Source organism: Notolepis coatsorum, assembly GCF_963971535.1.
Source record: "Notolepis coatsorum genome assembly, chromosome: 3".
NCBI lineage: Eukaryota > Metazoa > Chordata > Actinopteri > Aulopiformes > Paralepididae > Notolepis > Notolepis coatsorum.
Window position 1 is genome coordinate 57,795,248 of NC_140167.1, and position 22,550 is coordinate 57,817,797.

At 45.0% G+C, this 22,550-nt stretch overlaps 1 protein-coding gene across 1 annotated transcript in view; it reads right to left on the reverse strand.

Moving 5' to 3' along the window:
• Positions 1-22,550, reverse strand: part of enpep (glutamyl aminopeptidase) — a gene marked incomplete at both ends in the record, with an annotated part of 56,947 nt that overhangs the window by 18,342 nt on the left and 16,055 nt on the right. The window contains 7 exons of the mRNA XM_084311218.1: positions 181-331; positions 435-490; positions 591-727; positions 9,569-9,651; positions 19,171-19,331; positions 19,451-19,516; positions 19,796-19,861. Of these exons, the coding sequence (XP_084167344.1) occupies positions 181-331; positions 435-490; positions 591-727; positions 9,569-9,651; positions 19,171-19,331; positions 19,451-19,516; positions 19,796-19,861 (720 nt within the window). The remainder of the gene's footprint in view (positions 1-180; positions 332-434; positions 491-590; positions 728-9,568; positions 9,652-19,170; positions 19,332-19,450; positions 19,517-19,795; positions 19,862-22,550) is intronic.

Sequence of the window (22,550 nt, forward strand, 5' to 3'; positions counted from 1 at the left end):
AAGGATTATATGCAGTTATATTCAGACAGATGTGGATAGATATATATAGTGTAAATATGGATAATAAATAAATACATACATATATGGTATATACAGCATATCATACAGAGTTATATGGGTAGACTATAGTTTGAGGTAGGTAGTTATGATTACAGTGTACAGCAGTTGTACAGCTCTCACCTGAAACTTGGGGTAGAGTGTAGTGTTGTCTGACAACATGTCCCGGACGTAGGCAATAGAGGACTCCAAACGGTCCCAAACAATGTAATCCGTCTCATTGGTCAGGTACTTTGTGAGGTTGAAAGCAATACCATAATCAAGAACATCTGCCCTAAACAATGGAATGAAACACAATGCTTGTATTAGATTTACATTCAGTGATATGGTCCGAGTTTGTGTCACCAGTGGTGTATGTTGTGTGTGTTTGAGTTTACCTCGCAAGAGCAAAAACATCATCAATGTAGCTGGTGCGATCAGGTGCATCAAACACCTGTTAAGCAAGATGATTAAAATAGTAAATGAATCACGTCTCAGCTTGGATTGTATCAGTAACAGTCCCTAGTTGATCTGTCCAGTCAGCGTAACATTACCGTGTGTTCTGCTTGAAGCTGTTGACTGATGCTACCCCACATGTGGTCGGCATGGTTGACTCTGTAGAACCCTATGTGATCATTGTTGACCTTCAGCAGTCCGTCCGTTGCAGGGGAGTAGTCAAGAAGGACGAGCTCTGGAGATCATCAAGTTTCAAGTTCAAGTTTCTTTAATAGTTGTCATACAGAAGTACAGAATACTTTTATACAAAATGCTTCTTACTGTTACGCTCCAGAGACTGTGCAAGACAAGATAAGTATGAAATAAAATAACATAGTAAAATTAGAAGTAAAAAAAATTAGGTCACAGTGTTCAGTTTAGACATATGTACAATGTTCGATGCAGAATAGACGTAACTGAGTTACCATACAATATACAATACTGTGCAGTGTACTAATATACAATACTATATAGTGCAAGGCAGAAATGGGACGAGGTGCAATTTAGGTACAATTCACAGTAGGTGTACGAGTTGTAGTGCAAATCCTTTATCAATAAATATAAAGTGTAAAGTGTGTTTGTGTGATCTAAAGTGTGGAGAGTGGGTGCTGCAGTGTGTTGTTTGTTTGAGTGAGTGTGTGCGTGTGGGTGTGTGTGCTGTGTGCATTTGATGGTTGTTGCATAGTGTTTATTGTTCGTTTAGCAGCCTGATGGCCTGGGGATAGAAGCTTCTTCTGAGTCTTTCTGTGCTCGCCTTAAGACTCCGGTATCGCTTGCCTGACCGCAGCAGTTCAAAGAGGCAGTTGTTCGGGTGGCTCGAGTCCTTAATAATTCTCTTAGCCTTCCCCTTGCACCGCTTGTTGTAAATGTTCTGGAGGGTGGGAAGCCCCCCTCCAATTGTGCGTTCGGCTGAACGTGTCACTCTTTGTAGTCTGCTACGGTCTTGTGCAGTGCTATTCCCAAACCAGGAGGTGATGTTGCCGGTCAGGATGCTCTCTATTGTACATGAGTAGAAGTTCCTAAGGATCTTCTGACTGACTTGGAACTTCCTTAGGCGCCTGAGGAAGTAGAGGCGTTGTCGTGCCTTCTTCACAACACTGTCAATGTGTGTGGTCCATGTCAAGTCCTCGGATATGTGGGCTCCGAGGTACTTGAAACTGTTCACTCTCTCAACCGGTGCCCCGTCGATGCTGAGGGGGCTGTAGTCCTTGACCCCCGACCTCCTGAAGTCCACAATCATCTCTTTTGTTTTGCTGACGTTCAGGGAGAGGCAGTTCTCCTGACACCACTGTGACAGGTTCTCTACCTCTTCCAGGTAGGCCCTTTCGTTGTTGGCAGAGACCAGGCCCACCACTACTGTGTCATCAGCAAATTTGATGATGGTGTTGTTGTTCCGCTGTGCTACGCAGTCATGTGTGTACAGGGAGTAGAGGAGGGGGCTCAGAACACAGCCCTGGGGGGCCCCTATGTTGAGCGTGATGGATGAGGAGGTGCAGTTGCCGGCTCTTACCACCTGGGGTCTGCCCGTCAGGAAGTCCAAGACCCACTGGCAGAGGTCATAGTTCAAGCCCAGGTCCCTGAGCTTGGCTATGAGTTTGGAGGGGACTATGGTATTGAATGCTGAGCTGTAGTCGATGAACAGCATTCTCACATAGTTCCCCTGCCTCTTGTCCAGGTGTGATGCTGCTGTGTGCAGCACATGGGCTATGGCGTCCTCCGTGGACCTGTTGGGGCGATATGCAAATTGCAGAGGGTCCAGGTTGATGGGGAGGGAGGAACAGATGTAGCCCTTCACTAGCTTCTCAAAGCACTTCATGGCTATGGAGGTGAGGGCTACAGGGCGGTAGTCGTTGAGGCAAGCGGGCGTAGATTTTTTGGGTACAGGGATGATGGTGGACTTCTTCAGACAGGTGGGGATGACAGCCTGTTCCAAGGACAGGTTGAAGATGTCAGTGAATACCGGGGCCAGTTGGTCGGCACAGACTTTTAGGACGCGGCCGGGGATGCCGTCCGGTCCTGCTGCCTTCCTGATATTCACTTTTTTAAAGATCCGTCTCACCTCATGCTCTGTTACCCTGAACACTGAGTCTCCATCAGCAGACCCCCCCCCCCCATTGCCGTGGTTTGTAGGCTGGTGTTGTTATTCACAGCCTCAAACCTCGCATAGAAGGAATTGAGATCATTCGCTAAGGAGATGTCACTGTTCAGTTTGAGGGGGGTGCCTTTGTAATCTGTCATTGTTCTGAGGCCCTGCCACATGCCTCTAGAGTCAGCCTGTTCAAACTGAAGTTCAACTTTATCCCTGTAACGCCGTTTTGCCTCTATTACTGCTCTCCTGACGTTGTATCTTGCCATCTTGTGTTCTTCCATGTTGCCTGTCACCAGCCCGGTGTTGTATGCTGATGTGCGCACTTTCAGAGCCTCACAACACACTATGAGTCTGGCACGTTTTTTTTACTTTGGATTTTCAATCAAATCATCTTTAAAGGAACACGCCAACATTATGGGAAATGTGCTTGACTGTCTTCTCTAGAGTCAGACAAGAAGATAGATACAAATGTCCTCTCATTCAGTAGAAATCTATCCATCTGCAAGCTAGCCTAGCTTAGCACAAATGCATGAAAGTGGATACCGACCACTAGCTCAAAACTCCGGGAGACGTATTTTGGGCCAACAGCTAGGCCAGCTGGTCCGTATCCGCTTCCATTCATTTGTGCTAAGCTAGGCTAGCTTGCAGCCAGATACTGTAGCTTTTTACTGAACGCACAGAGAGGAAATTGGCATCTTTCTTCTTGTCTGACTCTGGAGAAGACGATAAGTGCATTTCCCATAATGTTCCTTTAAGTCCTTACTGTTGAAAGGGGGTGTATTGTGTTCAATTATGGCTTGAAGATTCAATGATATAATTAGTTATAACCTGCTTTATTTTAGATTTATCGGCTGGTTTCATTGGTGTGTCATTTTATGGCTAAACAATTCCCAAAAGACTCTAGACTTTAGACTTTTGTTTCTGGACCAGCAGAATGGCCAACCAAGGACCAGATCGACCCTTTCGAGCCTATCCCAGTTCCCTGGGTGTCCCAATCAACTCTGTTCAGAGTAAGTCTTGATCATTATTGGGGCATATTTGGTACCTTGATGCGAATGTATATCCGTTAGGCTAAGATAGGTTAGGTTTATCTGCATGCGCAGAATGCCCATGGAGTCTCTGGATTGTCCAGAGATCTAGGTTTATCAATCTGCGCATGTGGAGTTTGGGGAGTAGGTGCGGAAAAGTGACTATAGCTCGGCCGAGAAAGTGCCGATAATTGGGATTGGTCTCTCTGTGTTCAGGAGACTCAGGCGTATACAAGTATATTGGATCATGTCTCCAGCACCCCCACAGCCGTAGCTCTACAACCACTTAATGTCAAGGCTCTCATCCACATTCATACATTTTCTCTCCCCGCTCTCTCTCCCATGAGCTCAATGTAACGCGGAAGGGTGGTGGTCAGTGCACTACAGTATATTAGCTATAGTCACTTTCAGCACCTACTACTTCGATCGAGACGCAGTTTTTTTTCTAGACGTTCACAGAAAGGTAAATAAACAAACTACGTTCTATTTTATGGCAATAACGTTCTGGTTTGTTCCCCCCGTCAGATATAATTACGAAAATAACGTTGAAAAGATATTTCATGCTAGATGGCTCAAAGTTTGACAGACGCTGGCGTGAGCTGGGTAGTGTAGTTTTATGAAATTCGAAATCCCATCAAAAGCCCTGGGTTTTCTCTGTAATAGGACTACACTGATGTATCACTGCGTCACTTCCTCAAATCAATATCCGCCGGTTTCCTCATATTTAACTTAAAACACTTAAAATCATTGGTAAACAAACGTAGTGCTGAAAATATACACTTTGACTGCTGTTTTGATAGGGTTAGGGTATTTACTCTTGGCTAGATTTGGAAAAAAACGCAACATTAATTAACCTGTTCCACCCATGCGGTCCATCGGCGGACCGCAGGTGACATCATGTCATAAATCAATATTTTTTAGACTGTTGTATAAAAGTTGCGATTTAAATTTCAAACATATTCAAGTATTAACATCATAAACATGTCACAACAGCATGTAGAATGTATATTATCAATCAATACGTTAGTTTAGCAATAAGTTAAAAGTGTCATTCGATTTGTCTATTCCAAGAGGGCGACCATTTTGGAAATTTTGAACCATTTTGAACCAATTGTAGTCTTTTTGCGGCCATTTTGTAATATACATCACTAGCTGTTGATCGGTGTTGGAATTTTTCAAAACGACACTTCCTGTAAATTTCTATGGGGTTCAAGGTTCAAAGTTCTGTATGGATTATTTCAATAACTGTTATTCAGGATAATTCTACCACAAAAGGTAACGTTTTTGACAAATATTGAAATGCAGTTAGTTTCTCCTCCCTATTGTTAGCATGTAGCAACAATTAGATCTGAAATTAGTTTCAAAATGGTTGCACTGAGCGGCTGGGTGGCGCAGCGGACATTGCGCTCGTCACCAACGCAAGAGACACCGGGTTCGACTCTGGCTGTCGGCATTGCCTCCGGCTTGGGCCAGCCGTCATACTAACTCAATTGTCAGAGTTAGGGGGTGGAAGTCGATGGGTGGTAATCTGGACGTTGTGGACAGCGACTCCTACAGGTTGGTTGGGGACGCCTGCACAGCAGAGACAGGAAATGGCGGGGGTAGTGTGAGCCTCCCACACGTTACACCTCACCAATGAGAGTCCGCGCTGGCAGGTGAAAAGATGTGACAGGCTTCCTCCTCGTGTACCGGAGGGGACACGTGATGCAAGGCTTCTATCCTCCCTACAACCGGCCAGTGGGGGGCATATGCGAGCAACGTTCAAGACAGGGGAGGGAAGAATTGGCACATTGGAATTGGGATGGGAGAAAAATAGGAGAAAAAAGTGGATAAAAAGAAAAAATTGTTGCACTGTGGTGAAAATAAAAAAGTACAGTAGATTACAGTATTCATTATCTGTTCGTATGCACGCCTGGTGTGGGATATTGTGGATATCCTGAAGAAGAAGGTTCTCAGTCAACCGAGGTTCAGTTAATAACAAGGTTTATTAACTGGACAGATAGAAACATAGAGAGAATGGCTGAGGCTCGCGCCCCAGGTGATCAGCTGAATGACCCCGGTAGCGACCAGGATTGTTGTCGGGAGGAGCCTTATATAGTTAAAAGGGGGGGGATGTGGTCCCATTTGATAGGTCAAATGGGTGGAGGGGGGGACACAGGATAGGGGAGAAAGGGGAGGGGAATGTCTTTACATGAGGGAGTTGGGGAATCCTTATATTATTCCACACTGGTGATACTAAATCCACATTGAACTCGGGCATTTGAAAGATAATATATGTATATATATAAATGTGTGAATTGGCTATAATAAGGTAATTTATAAGCCTCCTATTCTATATTCTATAATAATATTTCAAATTGCATTGGTCCGGATGGGAGAATTCAGTACTGTATCTACAGAACCTTCTGTTTAATCATCTTCCCTTTATTAATTTCCTTAGATTCGTTGTACACATGATCTCAAGAAGGTACTGATCATTGGTCATTATTAGCATGGTGTTATTCACTGTCAAAGATGCAAAGAAAAATCATAATTCATATTCTCCTTTGTTTCATCACAATTTAAGCAAGCCTAGTAATAGACACAATATTTCAGACACTGTGAATACATTCCCTGAGGTCCATAGATGTCCCTAGATACCAAGAATATGCAAATGGAACTTGTAGAAGTGGAGCAATATTCCATTTACCTTATTTTAGGCGGATTTTCAGAAAAGATTCCACGGGTGGAACAGGTTAATATGGACTGTATTTATCTATTCATGATGAGTGACAGCAGGGTCCCCCTACAGCTTAACAGGTGCTTTAACATGGCATACAAAATAAAAGTATCATAATAAAATATAAAAAAGCGGATAAATTAAAATATAAAAAAGCGGATCAATTAAAACAATAGAATGGTATAGGAAAGCAAATGAGTAAAACACTCCAGGACCCTAAGGAAAAGCACTGTGGAAGAGATGTGTCTACAGTTTTGATTTACAGTAATGGAGTCTGAAGCCCTAATAATTGTTTCTGGCAGCTGATTCCACAGTCGTGGACCCAGTGCTGAAAAGGTACGTTCCCCGATAGATTTCAGCTATTTAATTATCTTAACTTCTACCAGATGAACCCCACTGCAATCAAGTGGAGGGTTAAATATGAACATATCCTGTATCAGAACTGCACAGAACCGTTTGCTTACAGTATATCAAGTCAAGTTAATCTTTCATGTTATAGAATAAGCAAGAATCAGGGCGGCTACGTGGCGTAGTGAGCAAGGCGCTCGCCACGAATGCGGAGACACTGGGCTCGCCTGTTCGAGCCCAGCGCTCCACATTGCTTTCAGTTTAGCTGGTCGTTCATACTAATACACATTGGCCGTATTAGGGGGGGTGGGAAACTGATGGGTGGGGATCGGGCGTTGTGGAGTGTCGGGGGCAGCGTGAGCCTCCCACGCGTTACTCCTCGACACTGAGAGATCGAGCTGCGCAGGTGAAAAGATGCGACTGCTGTTACCTCAAGTACCGGAGGGGACTTGTGCTATGTATGACTTAGTCCACATTGCAGCCGGCTTGTGGGAGGCAAGAAACAGCGTTCGTGACAGGGGAGGGTTGAATTGGATGATACGAAATTGGGATGGAAGAAAATATAGAAAATGGGAGAAAAAGTGGATCAAAAAAAAAGAATAAGCAAGAATCAACCCACCAGTGGCAACAACATCAACTTCATCTCCCTATAATGTAATAAAACGATGAAGCTGTTTAGGCCAATATCCTGAATTTCCCCGAAGGGGATCAATAAAGCAATATCTTATCTTATCTTATCAAGCTGATTCAGATACATTCTGGAAACCCTGTAGCATGAAGAAAGTAGATGACTGTTGAATGTTTCCAAGGTTAACTAAAGATTGTTTGCATTTTTACAAGCCAATTATAACTTTACAGTCCCTTGAATTGGAAAGTAGACTGGTGGTGACCGTAATCTGTTACAGTTAATAAGACACAATCATCATATTACAGATACCTAAGTGATAAGGCTACTTGTTCGATTACCTGTTTGAAAAGGTTTGAAGGTGAAAGGTATTTTCATTGTATGGACATATTATGTATTTTTTCAACAATTGTATATGACTTTATTTTTTACTTTAAATTGGCTAGGATATTTGTTACTCATTGTATTGTATTTGTAAGCAATGTTTTGAAAAGTTTGTATTTCTTCTTTCTCTTTTTTTGAGAAAAGAAACTATATCTAAATCTAATTTTAGATATTTGTTTTCCAGCACCTCTTTCTTCCCTTGTATTGAAGCACACACAGCAATATACAACACATTCATTATTTATTTCCCTGCTTGGTTACCCCACACTCAAGAGAAAAAATATTTTAGGTAAACAGTGTTCCTGGTTCCAAAAACACAGCTAATTGAATAAAGGGATAGTTCAGATTTTTGGAACCCTAGCCCTATTTCTTACTTGCAGTACCGTAGCAATACTGTTGTTTGGAAGAGTCCTTTCTCAGCACAATTCATGCTGTTCCTCATACTAGCTCTGGATAGTTAGCCACAAACCAACAGAGTCAATGGGGTCACACTGAGGTCTGTACAAGCTGCCTGAGGGTCGCTGAAACGTACTTTGTGTGCACTGTAGAGTAACTTTCAGTGAGCCTCAGTCAGTTTGTACAGACAGGAGTGTGACCCCATTGACTTTGCATTGCTTTGTGGCTATTGGCTAACTAGCTGGAGCTGGAGTGAGTATGTGAATTCTACACATCTGACAATATCATATCTATATAATTTCAATAATCATTTCTATATTACGGTATCTTTATGTCTCTTTTATGCATCTAGTGTATTTATGAATATATCCTGTAATATACAATAGTGAACATCTTCGCACACAAGAGGTCAAAAAGTCTACATACCAAAGGATGTTAGTGTATGAGACATCTGGTATCTGATTATCTTAAATGTCATGGATAGACCAAGTTAAATGTATACGTGTTCCCAAATTAATACTTTACATCAACTGTCTCTAAAGTATATAAGATAACACTGTACTGTATGTCATTTGTTATCTTGCTCTTACTCCTATTTGCTTCTTTACCTACTTATCTTTTGCATACTTGTATGGATCCATATCTGTAATGAACTATCATATTGAATTTTATAATTTCTTAGTATGGCATGGCATGTAGTGTTATATCATCTCTTGTGGCCTTTTCAGGATGTGAGTCACAAGTGCTTTCTTACAATTTGTGGTTTTCATTGAGATTGATGTGCCTTTAGCATACACACGTTGTTTCCAATAGAACACGCTAGCATTTACGTTAGGCAGTCCACAATTCGAAATCAAAACACTGACTCAAAACTCAAAATCAACTGAGTAACGCTAGCTGGTTACTGGAAACGCCACACTCGCTATTCACATCACAAAATGAACTCCCCAGTTATGGTTCCAAAAATCTGAACTATCCCTTTAAAGCTAAATTATTGCTTGCTTTCCCATTGTGACAGCATTTAGGAGAAGCAATTCTGAACATCTTGTTAATCTGATAGCCCCGGCCAAATGGCAAGGAATGGGGTTGTTAAGTGACGTATCGACCTTCGATTAAACCGTTTCCCGGGCCAAGCTTCCTGCGTTGGCTGAGGCTCTCGTCTTTTCAACGTGCCTCAGTGCTGTGTCTCTTGTTGTTTTAGTAGATCTGAGTCATAAAAAAACAGTTTGGGGTATGTGTTCCTAGTATCTCCCGCTGTCTGAAGCGGAGCGTTTGGCCCCGGACATGAATGATATGGTGTCAGACTTAACAACCGTATAGCTATTTCATTTTCCCCCAATAACATTTCAGAATGCCAAATCCATACACTAGACTAGGCAAAACCCATTTCCCATAATATGTCCTCTTTAATTAATACATGAAATGTTATTTTAACTTGAGAACAATACCTGAGCTGGTCTTGTTGAACATAACTGACTGGTTTTTGTCAGTATTCACAGTATGCAGTTTCACAGGGACAGTCCACTTGTAGCTGTAATACAAAACACAACTACTGTTGCAATCCATCCAAGTCCATTAAATAACACCACCATTTAGGATCTCTTTTAAGATGGACAGCCATTTTCCTTTAAAGCCAAGGCACCCCAGTTGAAAATTATTATTTTGGCTGGATACAAAAACGTTGAGATATCCTATTTTACCTGTACTTAAAACATATTGAAGCAATCGTCAAAAGCAACTACAAATATTACATTACATTTGAGCGTTTTTGTATGAGCTGCATCATGTACACCAAGCTACTGAAAAAAACCTTTTCAGCCATTTTATCAGAATGATATATTTACGCAAAACAATTGTTATTCACCCTAATTTTGACATGGTGCTTCTTAACAAAGATACTGTAGCTGGTAATTTACAGATTTGGCCTAAACATTGTGTAAAAAAAATATATATAGATTGCCATTTATTTAGTTAGTTATTACATTGAAAACGGAAAATGTATTGACTGAGAAACAAAGCGTTCTAAGTAACACGAAGATTAGATCTAATTCGCTTATTTGAGTATCGCTGCTGTCGGGACAAAACCTCATAACTCCATTTTTTTATTTATTTTTTATTATATAAATCAACTCCATAGATCATCCTCCATATGTGTGTGTGGGTTTTACAAAGTTTAAACAATGGGAAAGCATTAAACCGATCATCTGTCTAAACCTCCTAACTCTATTCACGCTCAAATCTGTGTTAGTTTTTTTCATCTGCTGAAAAGTTGGGTTTTTGGAGTTATGAGGTTTTGTCCCGACAGCAGCGGTATGTTAATAACAAAATATATAAAAGCCATAATAAAAAATATTATTATTTTGTATCCAATTCTAATGTGTAAAGTTCCATTCAGATAATTTCTTTCCCTATTCAACTGGGGTACCTCCCCTTTATACATCCATGTCAGGCACATACTACTTGTTGTGAAGGGCCAGATTAAACCGAATATATATATTTATTTATATATATATATTTAATTGTATTTGTATATTCTCTAATATTCCCTGATATCCCTTGTATATTCCTTGTACAATATGCATTGAATATCCATTCTAGCCTACTGAACATCCCATAATAGTCTCCATTCTACTATTGGTCGAGACCTTGGTGCCAGGCTGCCATACCCCCCAGACCCAGTTCAAACGTACCGCTCAACATGTACGAACAAGTCCTAGTTCCGCGTAGGAATCTGGCTACCGCACCACTAATGGTACTATTTGTTCATAGTGCGTATATATACTGCGCTACTAAAGTAGGACTTCCTTTTTTAGTCCAGTTTCTTACCCTCCAATAGAGTGACGGACGTAAAGCCTCCCCGCGACGCCACGTGTGGGAGTAAGGCCAAGTTCGGCCTACCATCGGTATTGAGACATCGTGTATATTAATATTTGAATAGTCATATTTGGCACTATATCGTCGAGTTGGACGTAGTCTATTAAGCTAATAATAGTCTATTCATATGTAGTGCTTCGTGCGGTGAGAATACTATCGTAGTCAGTACCCCCATCGTTTCGGGTAGAACTGGCTGCTTATCCAGGGTGGCCGACCCCATGTGAGGCTGCACCCGAGGAGCCCCAGAGCCGACGAGCGAGTGGACCTGCATACCGGATTATTCTACCGACGACAGCCCGCCTTCCCAGGCACGGATTATGCTTTGTATACAGTGATTATTCTATGGATAAAGACCAACACTGCCGTGTGTTGGAAACCCCCCCCCCCGGAGAGGACGACAGGTGAGGAGACGCTCTACACGACGAGGTCGCTTCACGTCTCTCCATCGTGGACCGGAGGAAGCCGGCCCACAGAGAGTCCAACTGCTTTCATCTGTGGATCGAGGATCGCTGAGGCACCGAGCCGCACAACCGTGGGTTCTCCCAGGATACCCTCGGCCAGACGGATACAGCCAGACTCTACCCCCCCCCCCCCTTCTCCAGTTGTCTTACAAGCGACCGGAATTCCCCCCTAGTGTATCCAGTTCTATAATCATTAAAGTATCATTGCTATTATTCCTTAAATATTCCAGGTTGTATATTTACCGCCTGCGCCACCAGAGATTGGACGTTCTCTATTGATATACCAACGAATACTCATTTGCCATAAAAGTGCATCCTATTTCAAATCATAAATGTAATTAAGTGATTGCTCTACATACCTTTTGCTATGTATTAATTATTATTAAACGCAGACTTTCGACTTGGTACATTTGTGTTGGATCGTTTCATCTACGTGGGAGTGTTTACCATAATTATTTATGCCTAGTACTGGGTGGCCAGAGTCTAAAGTACAAGAGGTAGTGGTAGTAAGTATCATATCTAACAATACAGTCAGGGAATTGTACCCCTCAGTTACAATTGGTCCTTCGAGCCGGATGGTAATTAGTGTAATATTAATATAGTGTTATTAATATTGAAATGGCCTATGATGAACACTCCACGAAACGATCCTCCTAACCAACGCCCGCAGCGCGAACGACGGCTCCCTCAGTACTTAGAGGCTTACGCTGTCAGTCAACAACCTAGTCTTCTACTAACAGTAAACGCGGTAAAACTAGAAAGTAAAAGTATGTCTAACCCCAACGCCCAGACTACCCCGACCATAGAGGCCCCTACGGGTTCTAATGTAACTGACCAAGCTCACGGTGGGGACCAGTGGGAACCAGACATGACTTCACACCCCGCCAGTACTGAAGAAGTAGTCCCCGATGAGTCCCGGGAGGAATACAACGCTACCGAGAGAGAACTCGGCACGGAAGAAGACGGGGAGAGCACCGTGGAGATAGAGCTCCAAGGCTCCGCAAGGAGTACCCCGAGGGAAGGCTCCCCTATACAACCGCCTTCTCCCAGCGAGGCAGAGAGGACCCTACAGCAGGCCTTCCTCATCAGCCTGAACGCCGCTGCTGAACGCGACCGACTGCAGATCCAGCAGCGGAGCGAAGAAGAGCATATACGTCTAGAAATAAGACGCATTCAGATGGAAGAGAATGTGGCCCGAGACCGAGCAGACAGCCAGCGAGCAGCTGCTGGTGCTCTACGGGACACAGAGCGCGACAGACAGCAAGCGCAACTAATAGAACAGCTGATCAGACGGACAACACCCTCTCCCTCCGCCAGAGGCTCCAGGAACTCGTCTAGACACACCTCCAGGGCGGCATCCCCTAGCCGAGTAAACAACCCTGAACTTGACCAACAGACGAGGTCTATACCCCCCACAGACCACCTCCCCCCACCGGTCCAAGCGAGACCTAGCAACCGGGAAGGAGCAGCATATCCTGTGGAGAGGCTAAACCAGAGACTACAAGCACTGGATGACCTAACTGAAGACGAAGAGGAAGAGGAGGAGAACCGCGCCCGACGACAGCACAGTACTCTACCGGACCAGGAGGTCCGGTACAGCCCAGGCTATACTCCCGCGGAGCTGCGCTACAGACCCCCGACTCTATACACGGGTGAGCACGACGCATGACCCGCACCGAGGAACAGCACCTGGACAAGCGGGCCATGGTACACTGCCGGTACCAGCCCATACCAAGGAGCGGGAGGAGACTCGCCTAGGAGGCCTCTCCCCCAACGCTCGCCGATGTATCCACAGTCAGCGTCATACATTGGCACGCCTATGGTACCCGACTTCACCCAAGAGAACCGGGCCCAGTATACAGAACTCCGCATGTGTCTGGAGGCCATGTTGGTGGATGTATTGGATGAACGCCATAAATACGCCATCCTACTGAAGCACTTAAAGGTACCCCGCGCACATAATATAGCGCTCGCCTACGCGACTTCCACCACCCCATACACAGCAGCGCTGGTAGCATTGGACCAGAGGTATGGGCGCATATGGGATTACGTGATCCAGGAGATCCGACACATCGACCGCTTACCCCCAGCAATAGACAATCGAGCACTGGACGACCTGTCCATCAGAGTGCAGTCCCTGGTAGGGATGTTGGGAGCGCAGAGAGAGAAGGGGAGGCATGAACTTTACGCCAACTCAAATGTGGAAAGGATCTTGGAGAAGCTGCCGCCCGCTCGACAGGAGCGTTTTAGGCGGCAGAGAGACCACCGAGACCCGAATGGCCCCGAACCGAACCTCCTCGATCTAGCAGACTTCCTGGCGAGAGAAGTCAGCAGCCTACGGCTAGATACATTCGGACGGAGCACCCCTGGCTCCAGAGAAGGAACCAGACGACTAAATGATGGAAGAAGATCGGTGACTGTGATGCACCAATCGGAGTCAGTACCGAGCAGCAGGAGCCACAGTACCCCCTCCAGAACGGAGAAGTGGAAGATAGTGTGCCCCTACTGTGAGAAAGAACACTGGCTAGCGCAATGTGACTCCTTCCCCAAGCTGAACGCGGAGGAAGCAAGTCAATGGATAAAGTCCAACAAGCGCTGTTTTCGCTGTGCGCGCTCACACATGGCAGCCGAATGCCGCTTAAAGAAAAGGTGCACCAAGTGCGATGGAGCCCATCTGGACATACTTCACGACAGTAACAGACGGCGCCCTTCACCCGCACCATCCAGCAGCAAAGCGAGCGTCATGTACATCGATCCCGCCAGCAGCAGTGGAGCCCGAGTACTCCTAAAAGTAGTGCGTGTGACACTAAGCTACCAGAATAAAGTCCTGGACACTTACGCCGTCCTCGATGACGGGTCAGAGAAGACCCTTCTGCTCGCCTCCGCTGCGGCCCAGCTAGGGCTGCGGGGAAGCGAAACCCAAATGACAATTCGGACAATAAGACGAGATTTGAAGACGATAAAGGGCGAGAATGTCTCATTCTCTATCGCAGCAAGCGGCCAGCCTGAGCGACGGTACCAGATTACAGACGCTTTCACCAGCCAAGAAATAGGACTGTCGCGGTACACATACCCCGTCGCCAAGCTGATGGAGAAATATGCACATCTGCGCAAGTTACCGATCCCGCTCATAGACAATGCTATGCCGACCCTGTTGATAGGCTCCGACCATGCAGACCTCATTGTCCCGATAGACCGGGTTCATACCGGACCCCGAGGCTGTCCTGCAGCAGTCGAGACCCGTTTGGGATGGACTCTCCAAGGCCCGCTCGCCAAATCTCTCAACCGAAGTACAGCCACTAGATGTCTCCACTCCCGAGTCACAGAGGGAGAAACCGCACTCCTGCAACACGTAGAGCGGCTATGGACCTTGGAACAAATGCCCTTTAAGAACGGAAAGAAAGACATTCGCTCTAAAGATGACATTTACGCCATTCACCTCCTCGAGACAGGGACCAAGAGAGTCCCGGTCAACGGCGTGTTGAGATACGCCACGCCACTCCTGCGGCGAGAAGGAATGCCTACTTTCCACGCCAAGACAGACGCCACAGAACGGTACCTGCTGAACACGGAGCGGCGCTTAGCCAAGAACCCCGCCCAAGAGAGTGTATACCGCGCTGAGATTGAGAAGCTCATCACAGCGGGACACGTCACAAAGATGGACATTAAAGAGGCTGACCAGACCACTGAATCGTGGTACGTGCCTCACCACAAGGTCCATCACAACGGTAAAGACCGCATAGTATTTAACTGCAGCTACCAGATCGGATCCCAAAATCTGAATAAAGAGTTACTGCCCGGTCCCACACTCGGCCCCTCCCTACTCGGCGTTCTACTCCGCTTCCGCCAGGAAAAGGTGGCCATCAGCGGGGACATTAAAGGAATGTTCCTGCAGGTGAGATTAGTAGAGGAGGACAAGCCCCTGTTACGGTTCCTATGGAGAGAGAAGCCAGGAGATGAGCACCCAGCCATCTACCAATGGGAAGTCCTCCCCTTCGGAACGACGTGCAGCCCCTGCTGTGCTACATTTGCACTACAGAAACATGTAGCAGAGGACCCAGCAGCGGACGAAGAGGTCCGACACAGCGTAAAGAACAGCTTCTACGTAGACAACTGTCTACAAAGCCTTTCAACCCAGGAAGAAGCCGAGGCTCTCCTGATTAAACTCCGCGCCTCATTGATCAAAGGCGGCTTTGATCTCAGGCAGTGGGCCAGCAGCGATCCGCAAGTACTGCGCAGCCTCTCCTCCGAGGACAAGGCAGCCAGCAGCGAGACCTGGATGGCTACAATCCCGGGAGAAGCCCAGGAGATGACCCTGGGATTGGTGTGGCGATTCAAAACAGATTCGCTTCACTACAGACACAAGCCCCTGACTACGGAGCAGGGAAGGCCGGCGGCGGCGCCGACCACCAGACGGAGTGTGTACACAACACTCGCCCGACAATATGACCCGCTAGGATGTATTCTACCGTACACCACCAGGGCAAAAATGATTGTACGAGCATTGTGGGACAAGGACCAGGGCTGGGACGACCCCATTCCCGCACACCTTGCATCCACCTGGAGAGAGTGGGAGATGGAGCTCCACTCACTCCCAGGCGTTAACATGCGCCGAAGCTACTTCCCACCCACGGTGAGGCCAGAGACATGTAAAATGGACTTACACGTCTTCAGTGACGCCTCAGAGGTCGCATACGGATCAGTAGCCTACTTGCGGGCCCAAGAAGAGGGGGGAGAGATCTACACAGCATTTGTCCTCGCCCGCTCGAGAATAGCCCCACGCAAGCAACAATCTATCCCACGTCTAGAGCTCTGCGCAGCCCTAGCCGGAGCGCACCTAGCCACGCTCATCCAACGTGAGCTCACCATACCGGTGTCTAGAACAATCCTGTGGTCAGATTCCACGACAGTACTCGCCTGGATCAAATCGGACTCATGCAAGTACAAAGTCTTCGTGGGAGTCAGAGTCACCGAGATTCAAGACTTAACCGAAGAGTTAACCGGAGAAACAGAGTGGCGCTACGTTGATACAAAACAGAACCCAGCTGACGTCATCACCCGGGGAATGCCCCTAGATGACCTCACCCGTCGCAATGTCTACAGTGACGGCCCAGCATTCCTAAAGCTCCCGGAAGGAGATTGGCCCACGCCTATCCCGAGGGAAGCCAGTCAAGAGGAGGCTGAGAATAAGAAACCTATGTTCTGTGGATTGAGCACTGTTATCTCCGCAGACCCCAACATAGATGATTGCACTACCATAGAGAGTGCACAACAAAGGACATTCCTACTGCACTACCTACCGTCTCTACAGACCCGCCAGAAGTGGGTAAAGGAGAGAGACAATTTGACAGAAGGAACAGTCGTCATGATTATTGATCAATCACTGCCCAGAGCTATGTGGCCGGCCGGCCGCGTAAGCAAAGTGATCACCGGTGCCGACGGCAAGGTCCGAGCAGCTGAAGTGCTTGTCCAGGGTCGCACTTACACCCGTCCCGTGGCGAGGCTCATAGAACTGCCCCGACTCCCAGACACAATCGATGATGACCATGACCCTATAACCCTATGACTTTGTGAAGTTGACTGACCCCTACAGCAAACCCTTATGTGTAAATAGACAACGCGATTAATCTGTCTCTGCTTAACTGATTAGGTCTGGGACCAATCAGGGGGTGGCTGTTGTGAAGGGCCAGATTAAACCGAATATATATATTTATTTATATATATATATTTAATTGTATTTGTATATTCTCTAATATTCCCTGATATCCCTTGTATATTCCTTGTACAATATGCATTGAATATCCATTCTAGCCTACTGAACATCCCATAATAGTCTCCATTCTACTATTGGTCGAGACCTTGGTGCCAGGCTGCCATACCCCCCAGACCCAGTTCAAACGTACCGCTCAACATGTACGAACAAGTCCTAGTTCCGCGTAGGAATCTGGCTACCGCACCACTAATGGTACTATTTGTTCATAGTGCGTATATATACTGCGCTACTAAAGTAGGACTTCCTTTTTTAGTCCAGTTTCTTACCCTCCAATAGAGTGACGGACGTAAAGCCTCCCCGCGACGCCACGTGTGGGAGTAAGGCCAAGTTCGGCCTACCATCGGTATTGAGACATCGTGTATATTAATATTTGAATAGTCATATTTGGCACTATATCGTCGAGTTGGACGTAGTCTATTAAGCTAATAATAGTCTATTCATATGTAGTGCTTCGTGCGGTGAGAATACTATCGTAGTCAGTACCCCCATCGTTTCGGGTAGAACTGGCTGCTTATCCAGGGTGGCCGACCCCATGTGAGGCTGCACCCGAGGAGCCCCAGAGCCGACGAGCGAGTGGACCTGCATACCGGATTATTCTACCGACGACAGCCCGCCTTCCCAGGCACGGATTATGCTTTGTATACAGTGATTATTCTATGGATAAAGACCAACACTGCCGTGTGTTGGAACCCCCCCCCCCGGAGAGGACGACAGGTGAGGAGACGCTCTACACGACGAGGTCGCTTCACGTCTCTCCATCGTGGACCGGAGGAAGCCGGCCCACAGAGAGTCCAACTGCTTTCATCTGTGGATCGAGGATCGCTGAGGCACCGAGCCGCACAACCGTGGGTTCTCCCAGGATACCCTCGGCCAGACGGATACAGCCAGACTCTACCCCCCCCCCCCCCCCTTCTCCAGTTGTCTTACAAGCGACCGGAATTCCCCCCTAGTGTATCCAGTTCTATAATCATTAAAGTATCATTGCTATTATTCCTTAAATATTCCAGGTTGTATATTTACCGCCTGCGCCACCAGAGATTGGACGTTCTCTATTGATATACCAACAAATACTCATTTGCCATAAAAGTGCATCCTATTTCAAATCATAAATGTAATTAAGTGATTGCTCTACATACCTTTTGCTATGTATTAATTATTATTAAACGCAGACTTTCGACTTGGTACATTTGTGTTGGATCGTTTCATCTACGTGGGAGTGTTTACCATAATTATTTATGCCTAGTACTGGGTGGCCAGAGTCTAAAGTACAAGAGGTAGTGGTAGTAAGTATCATATCTAACAATACAGTCAGGGAATTGTACCCCTCAGTTACACTACTGTATAACAGAGGATAAATACAGAGGAATGGACCATGTGGATACATATGTCATCTTCCTGTATTGACGTCATGCCTATCCTATAGTGCAGTGGGGCCCAACCAGTCGATCGCGATCGACAGGTAGATCGCGGGCTGATTTCAAGTAGATCTTGATTAATAAAATTCGATTATAAAAAAAAACATTTTTTTTTTTTTTTTTTTTCTAAATCAACTCTTCCTCTCCTTGTTAACTACAACAAGCAATGCTGTTTGTTATTTAAGATGAGGTCAGACTCGGCACTGACAGATTTGTGTTCATTATGCTGCTTTTATAAAGCCTCAAATGACGGCTTACAATATACAATTTTGGCTGGTAGCTCTCGGGCTAGGTGGTAAATAAAAAAGTAGATCTTGGTTCAAAAAAGGTTGGACACCCCTGCTATAGTGTAACATGCGGCATATGCACTGGTTTTCAAACTGATCAGATGTTGACAGTTACAAGTGGGACATCAAAGTATTGATATCAACCTGAGCGCCGGACACCATATTTACGTGGTTGGTCAGACTGCTCTGGGAAGTCAACCAGTAAAGCGTGGGCTTTGAGAGAGATGTGTGGAGTCTCACCCAAGTGGAGAAGGAGGCTGGGTGGCATTTGCATTGGGATCCAGCAGGAAGCGCCTCTGGACCAGTTCAGCCCTAGTGTCTGTGACGGACAGACTCAGCAGTGGGTAGCCCATTTGTTTGGTCCATGTGTCCATTACCTCTGCGATGGGAAACCCACTCACCTGTTGCATACAATACAGACCGTGAACTGTTCGTATCAAACTCATAGGCAAAAGCATGAGGAGGAAGTGTTTACTTGTGACAAGTTGACAATACAAAATAAAAAGAAGTTCAAACATACATCAGCAAGAGATGCCCAGAAGTTGGCTGTTTTGGCGTTCTTAAAGTGGTAGTCTTGCAAGTATTTCTGTTGAGAGGATAAAATAAATGCAGGGTTCCATTAATCATAATCTGGAACCTCAGAATGCTGAACGATACCATATTCATATATATATACGAATAACTGTTGTAGATACCAAGGTTAGCACAGACTTGATCGGTAGAAATTATAGTTTAGTATAGTATAGTATAGTATAGTATAGTTTGTAAACAGTAACAGTTTGTAGCGTGTGTGAGTATGTAGGCAAAGTAAAATGATGAGTTAATAAAGCTGGATCAGAACGTTCTCTGGTGGTCTTCGACTTACTCGACAGCCGTCTCTGAACTTGATCTGACCCATCCAGTCTTCCAGCATCCTTAGAATGGAGGCCCCCTGAAACAAGTTGAAATGGAATTTTCATTCTAGTGTGTATTGCATTGCACTGATTTGTATCGTATTGTAGTATTTTCGCTGGTACCTGGCCTGACATTTCAGACCCATGGAAGGCTGCACAACCCGGGTCTTAAACTTAGAGAGTATCCTGGTGGAAAAGTCATTCTTACCACAGTGTGGTGTAAAGGGGGGAAATAAAATTGTAGTCTACTTCTGTAGTCTACTAGCCAACAGCTCTAGAAGCAGAAGACGTTCAGGCATAGAGATGGCTGTTATGTGGAGATGTTTGTACTCTGACTGAATGTCCCCGGTGGAAACAAGCCTAGCGTAAGGCAGAGCAACTTCCAAATAAAATCCCCCAAACACTTAACCTACTTAATTTTCAGATCCCCCTCGCCACTTGTGAGATACTTCTGAGTCTGTTACAGAGGCAATGGGTTGGTACAGTAGGAATTTTATATTCAAGTCGAGCTGTCATGCATGAAGCTTGATAACCCTGGGGAGAGCCGTTAGCACAGAGGCAAGGAGAGAATCATCTGTTTCCCATACTTCATCCTCATTACATCATTAGGAATGCTTTTTGGGGTAAGAGGCAACACACCACCAGAGTAATTGCAAGCGACTTTATAAACAACAATTTTGGCTGGGGGCGGGGGGGGGGGGGCTCTTTGTCACTAGCCTACGGGGCTGTGAGGCCTTGCATCTGATGTGCCCTGGAGATACCTACCCTGGATCTCCAAAGTTGTTTGTGCTCCATGGGTATCAAATGTGTCATGACCCTGGGACCAAAGCAAAAAGAGAGAAAAACAAAAGCCCTGCACAACAAACCTATTTCAGCACCACGGACAGTATTGTAGCACTCTGTTTAGAGGCTGCTGTCCATACTGCATTCTTCTTTCATTCAAACAAAAATCTTCTGGTAATTTTCTGAGGTTAATCATTGTCAAAAAGAAATTATTAGAAAAAGATGATAACCAATGGGTTCCAAGATTGAGCAACACAAGTGTTAGCATATTTCATCGTCAGAACGTTGAGCAGGGTAGCCAGCAGGGTGGATTTGTTTACCAAGTTGTAGTAGTCCGTAAGCTACAAGAGACCACTGATATGGGCTTATTCCCAATGAGTCACTCAGTATTTTACCATGAGAACCATATTTCTTCATTCAACAGGTCACGTTCATTGGCAAGAATTAGGACTATTTTGTGCTTCTGTGTAACAAATGGTGTATCAATAGACTTGTTTGACTAGGATCTCTGCAGAAATTGATGAATTGGACTATATTTTACGTGTGTTGGCAATATTGTTTCTGAATGGCAAAAAGTATTCACAATATTGGACATGCACACACAACTAGCCACAAAAGATGAGCACCTGAAATATGCTAACACTTGTGTTGCTCAATCTTGGAACCCATTGGTTATCATCTTTTTCTAATCATTTCTTTTTGACAATGATTAACCTCAGAAAATTACCAGAAGCTTTTTGTTTGAATGAAAGAAGAATGCAGTATGGACAGCAGCCTCTAAACAGAGTGCTACAATACTGTCCATGGTTCTGAAATAGGTTTGTTGTGCAGGTCTTTTTCTTCTCTCTCTCTAATTCGTTTGGTGGCAATAAAACACTGCTTTTAATCTCCACTCCTTCGTACACTGTAGGCTTATTTGAACTCTCCCTTTGTGCCATCATCTTCAAAGGCTCACAAAGCCGACTGCAAAGCCGACTGCAAAGCCAACTGCAAAGGCAGGCTACTGGGGCAGGAATCAGCAGACTAATGGCGCCACATTCCCGCCTTGAACAGTTTGTTTAAAAGCCTGGGTTGCGCGTGCTGCACTAAAAGGTCACCCAATCATGTTTCAAAACGGTAACGGTTCATACTCAATATCTACAAAAAGGTAAATATGCTATTCGGCTTAATAAAAACTGCCAAGTCCTTTTGAGTCAAAGCAGACCTCCTCTAAAGAAGTCCAACAAATAAAATTAGCCCTCCTAAATGTCAGATCACTGAATAATAAAACATTTTTAGTAAATGATCTGATTAAAGAAAATAACTTAGATTGCATCTGCCTAGTAGAGACATGGCTAAATAATGACACAGCTACATCAATAATGATAGAAGCTTGTCCACCAGACTATAATTTTCTTCAAATACCCAGAAAAAATAGAAGGGGGGGAGGAGTTGCAGCCATTTTCTCCTCAAAACTCTTGTTTAGAATCACAGAACTAGGCGAGTTCATGTCGATGGAATATCTTGCCATTGAGCTCAAAACAGAATCAACGATTATCGTCACAAAATATACCGCCCGCCTAGACACTCTCTGAACTGATCTCACTATGTGTTACCGGATATGATAAGGTGATCCTAAATGGAGACTTGAACATCCATTTTAATAAGAAAACAGACTCCATAACTATAGAACTAAAACATCTACTGGATAGCTTTGACCTAACACAGCATGTAACAAATGCAACTCACAGACTTGGGAATACATTAGACTTAGTTAGAACAACAACTGGGCTAAGCATAAAAGATATGGAGAAAAACAAAAACCACCATATGCTGTGATATATACAAAGATGCTTTAACTGCTTATAATAAAACCATCCGCTTAGCAAGGAAAGACTACTTCTCTAAAATCATTACAGAAAATGCTGGAAACTCCAGAATCCTTTTTCCCACTATTAATGTACT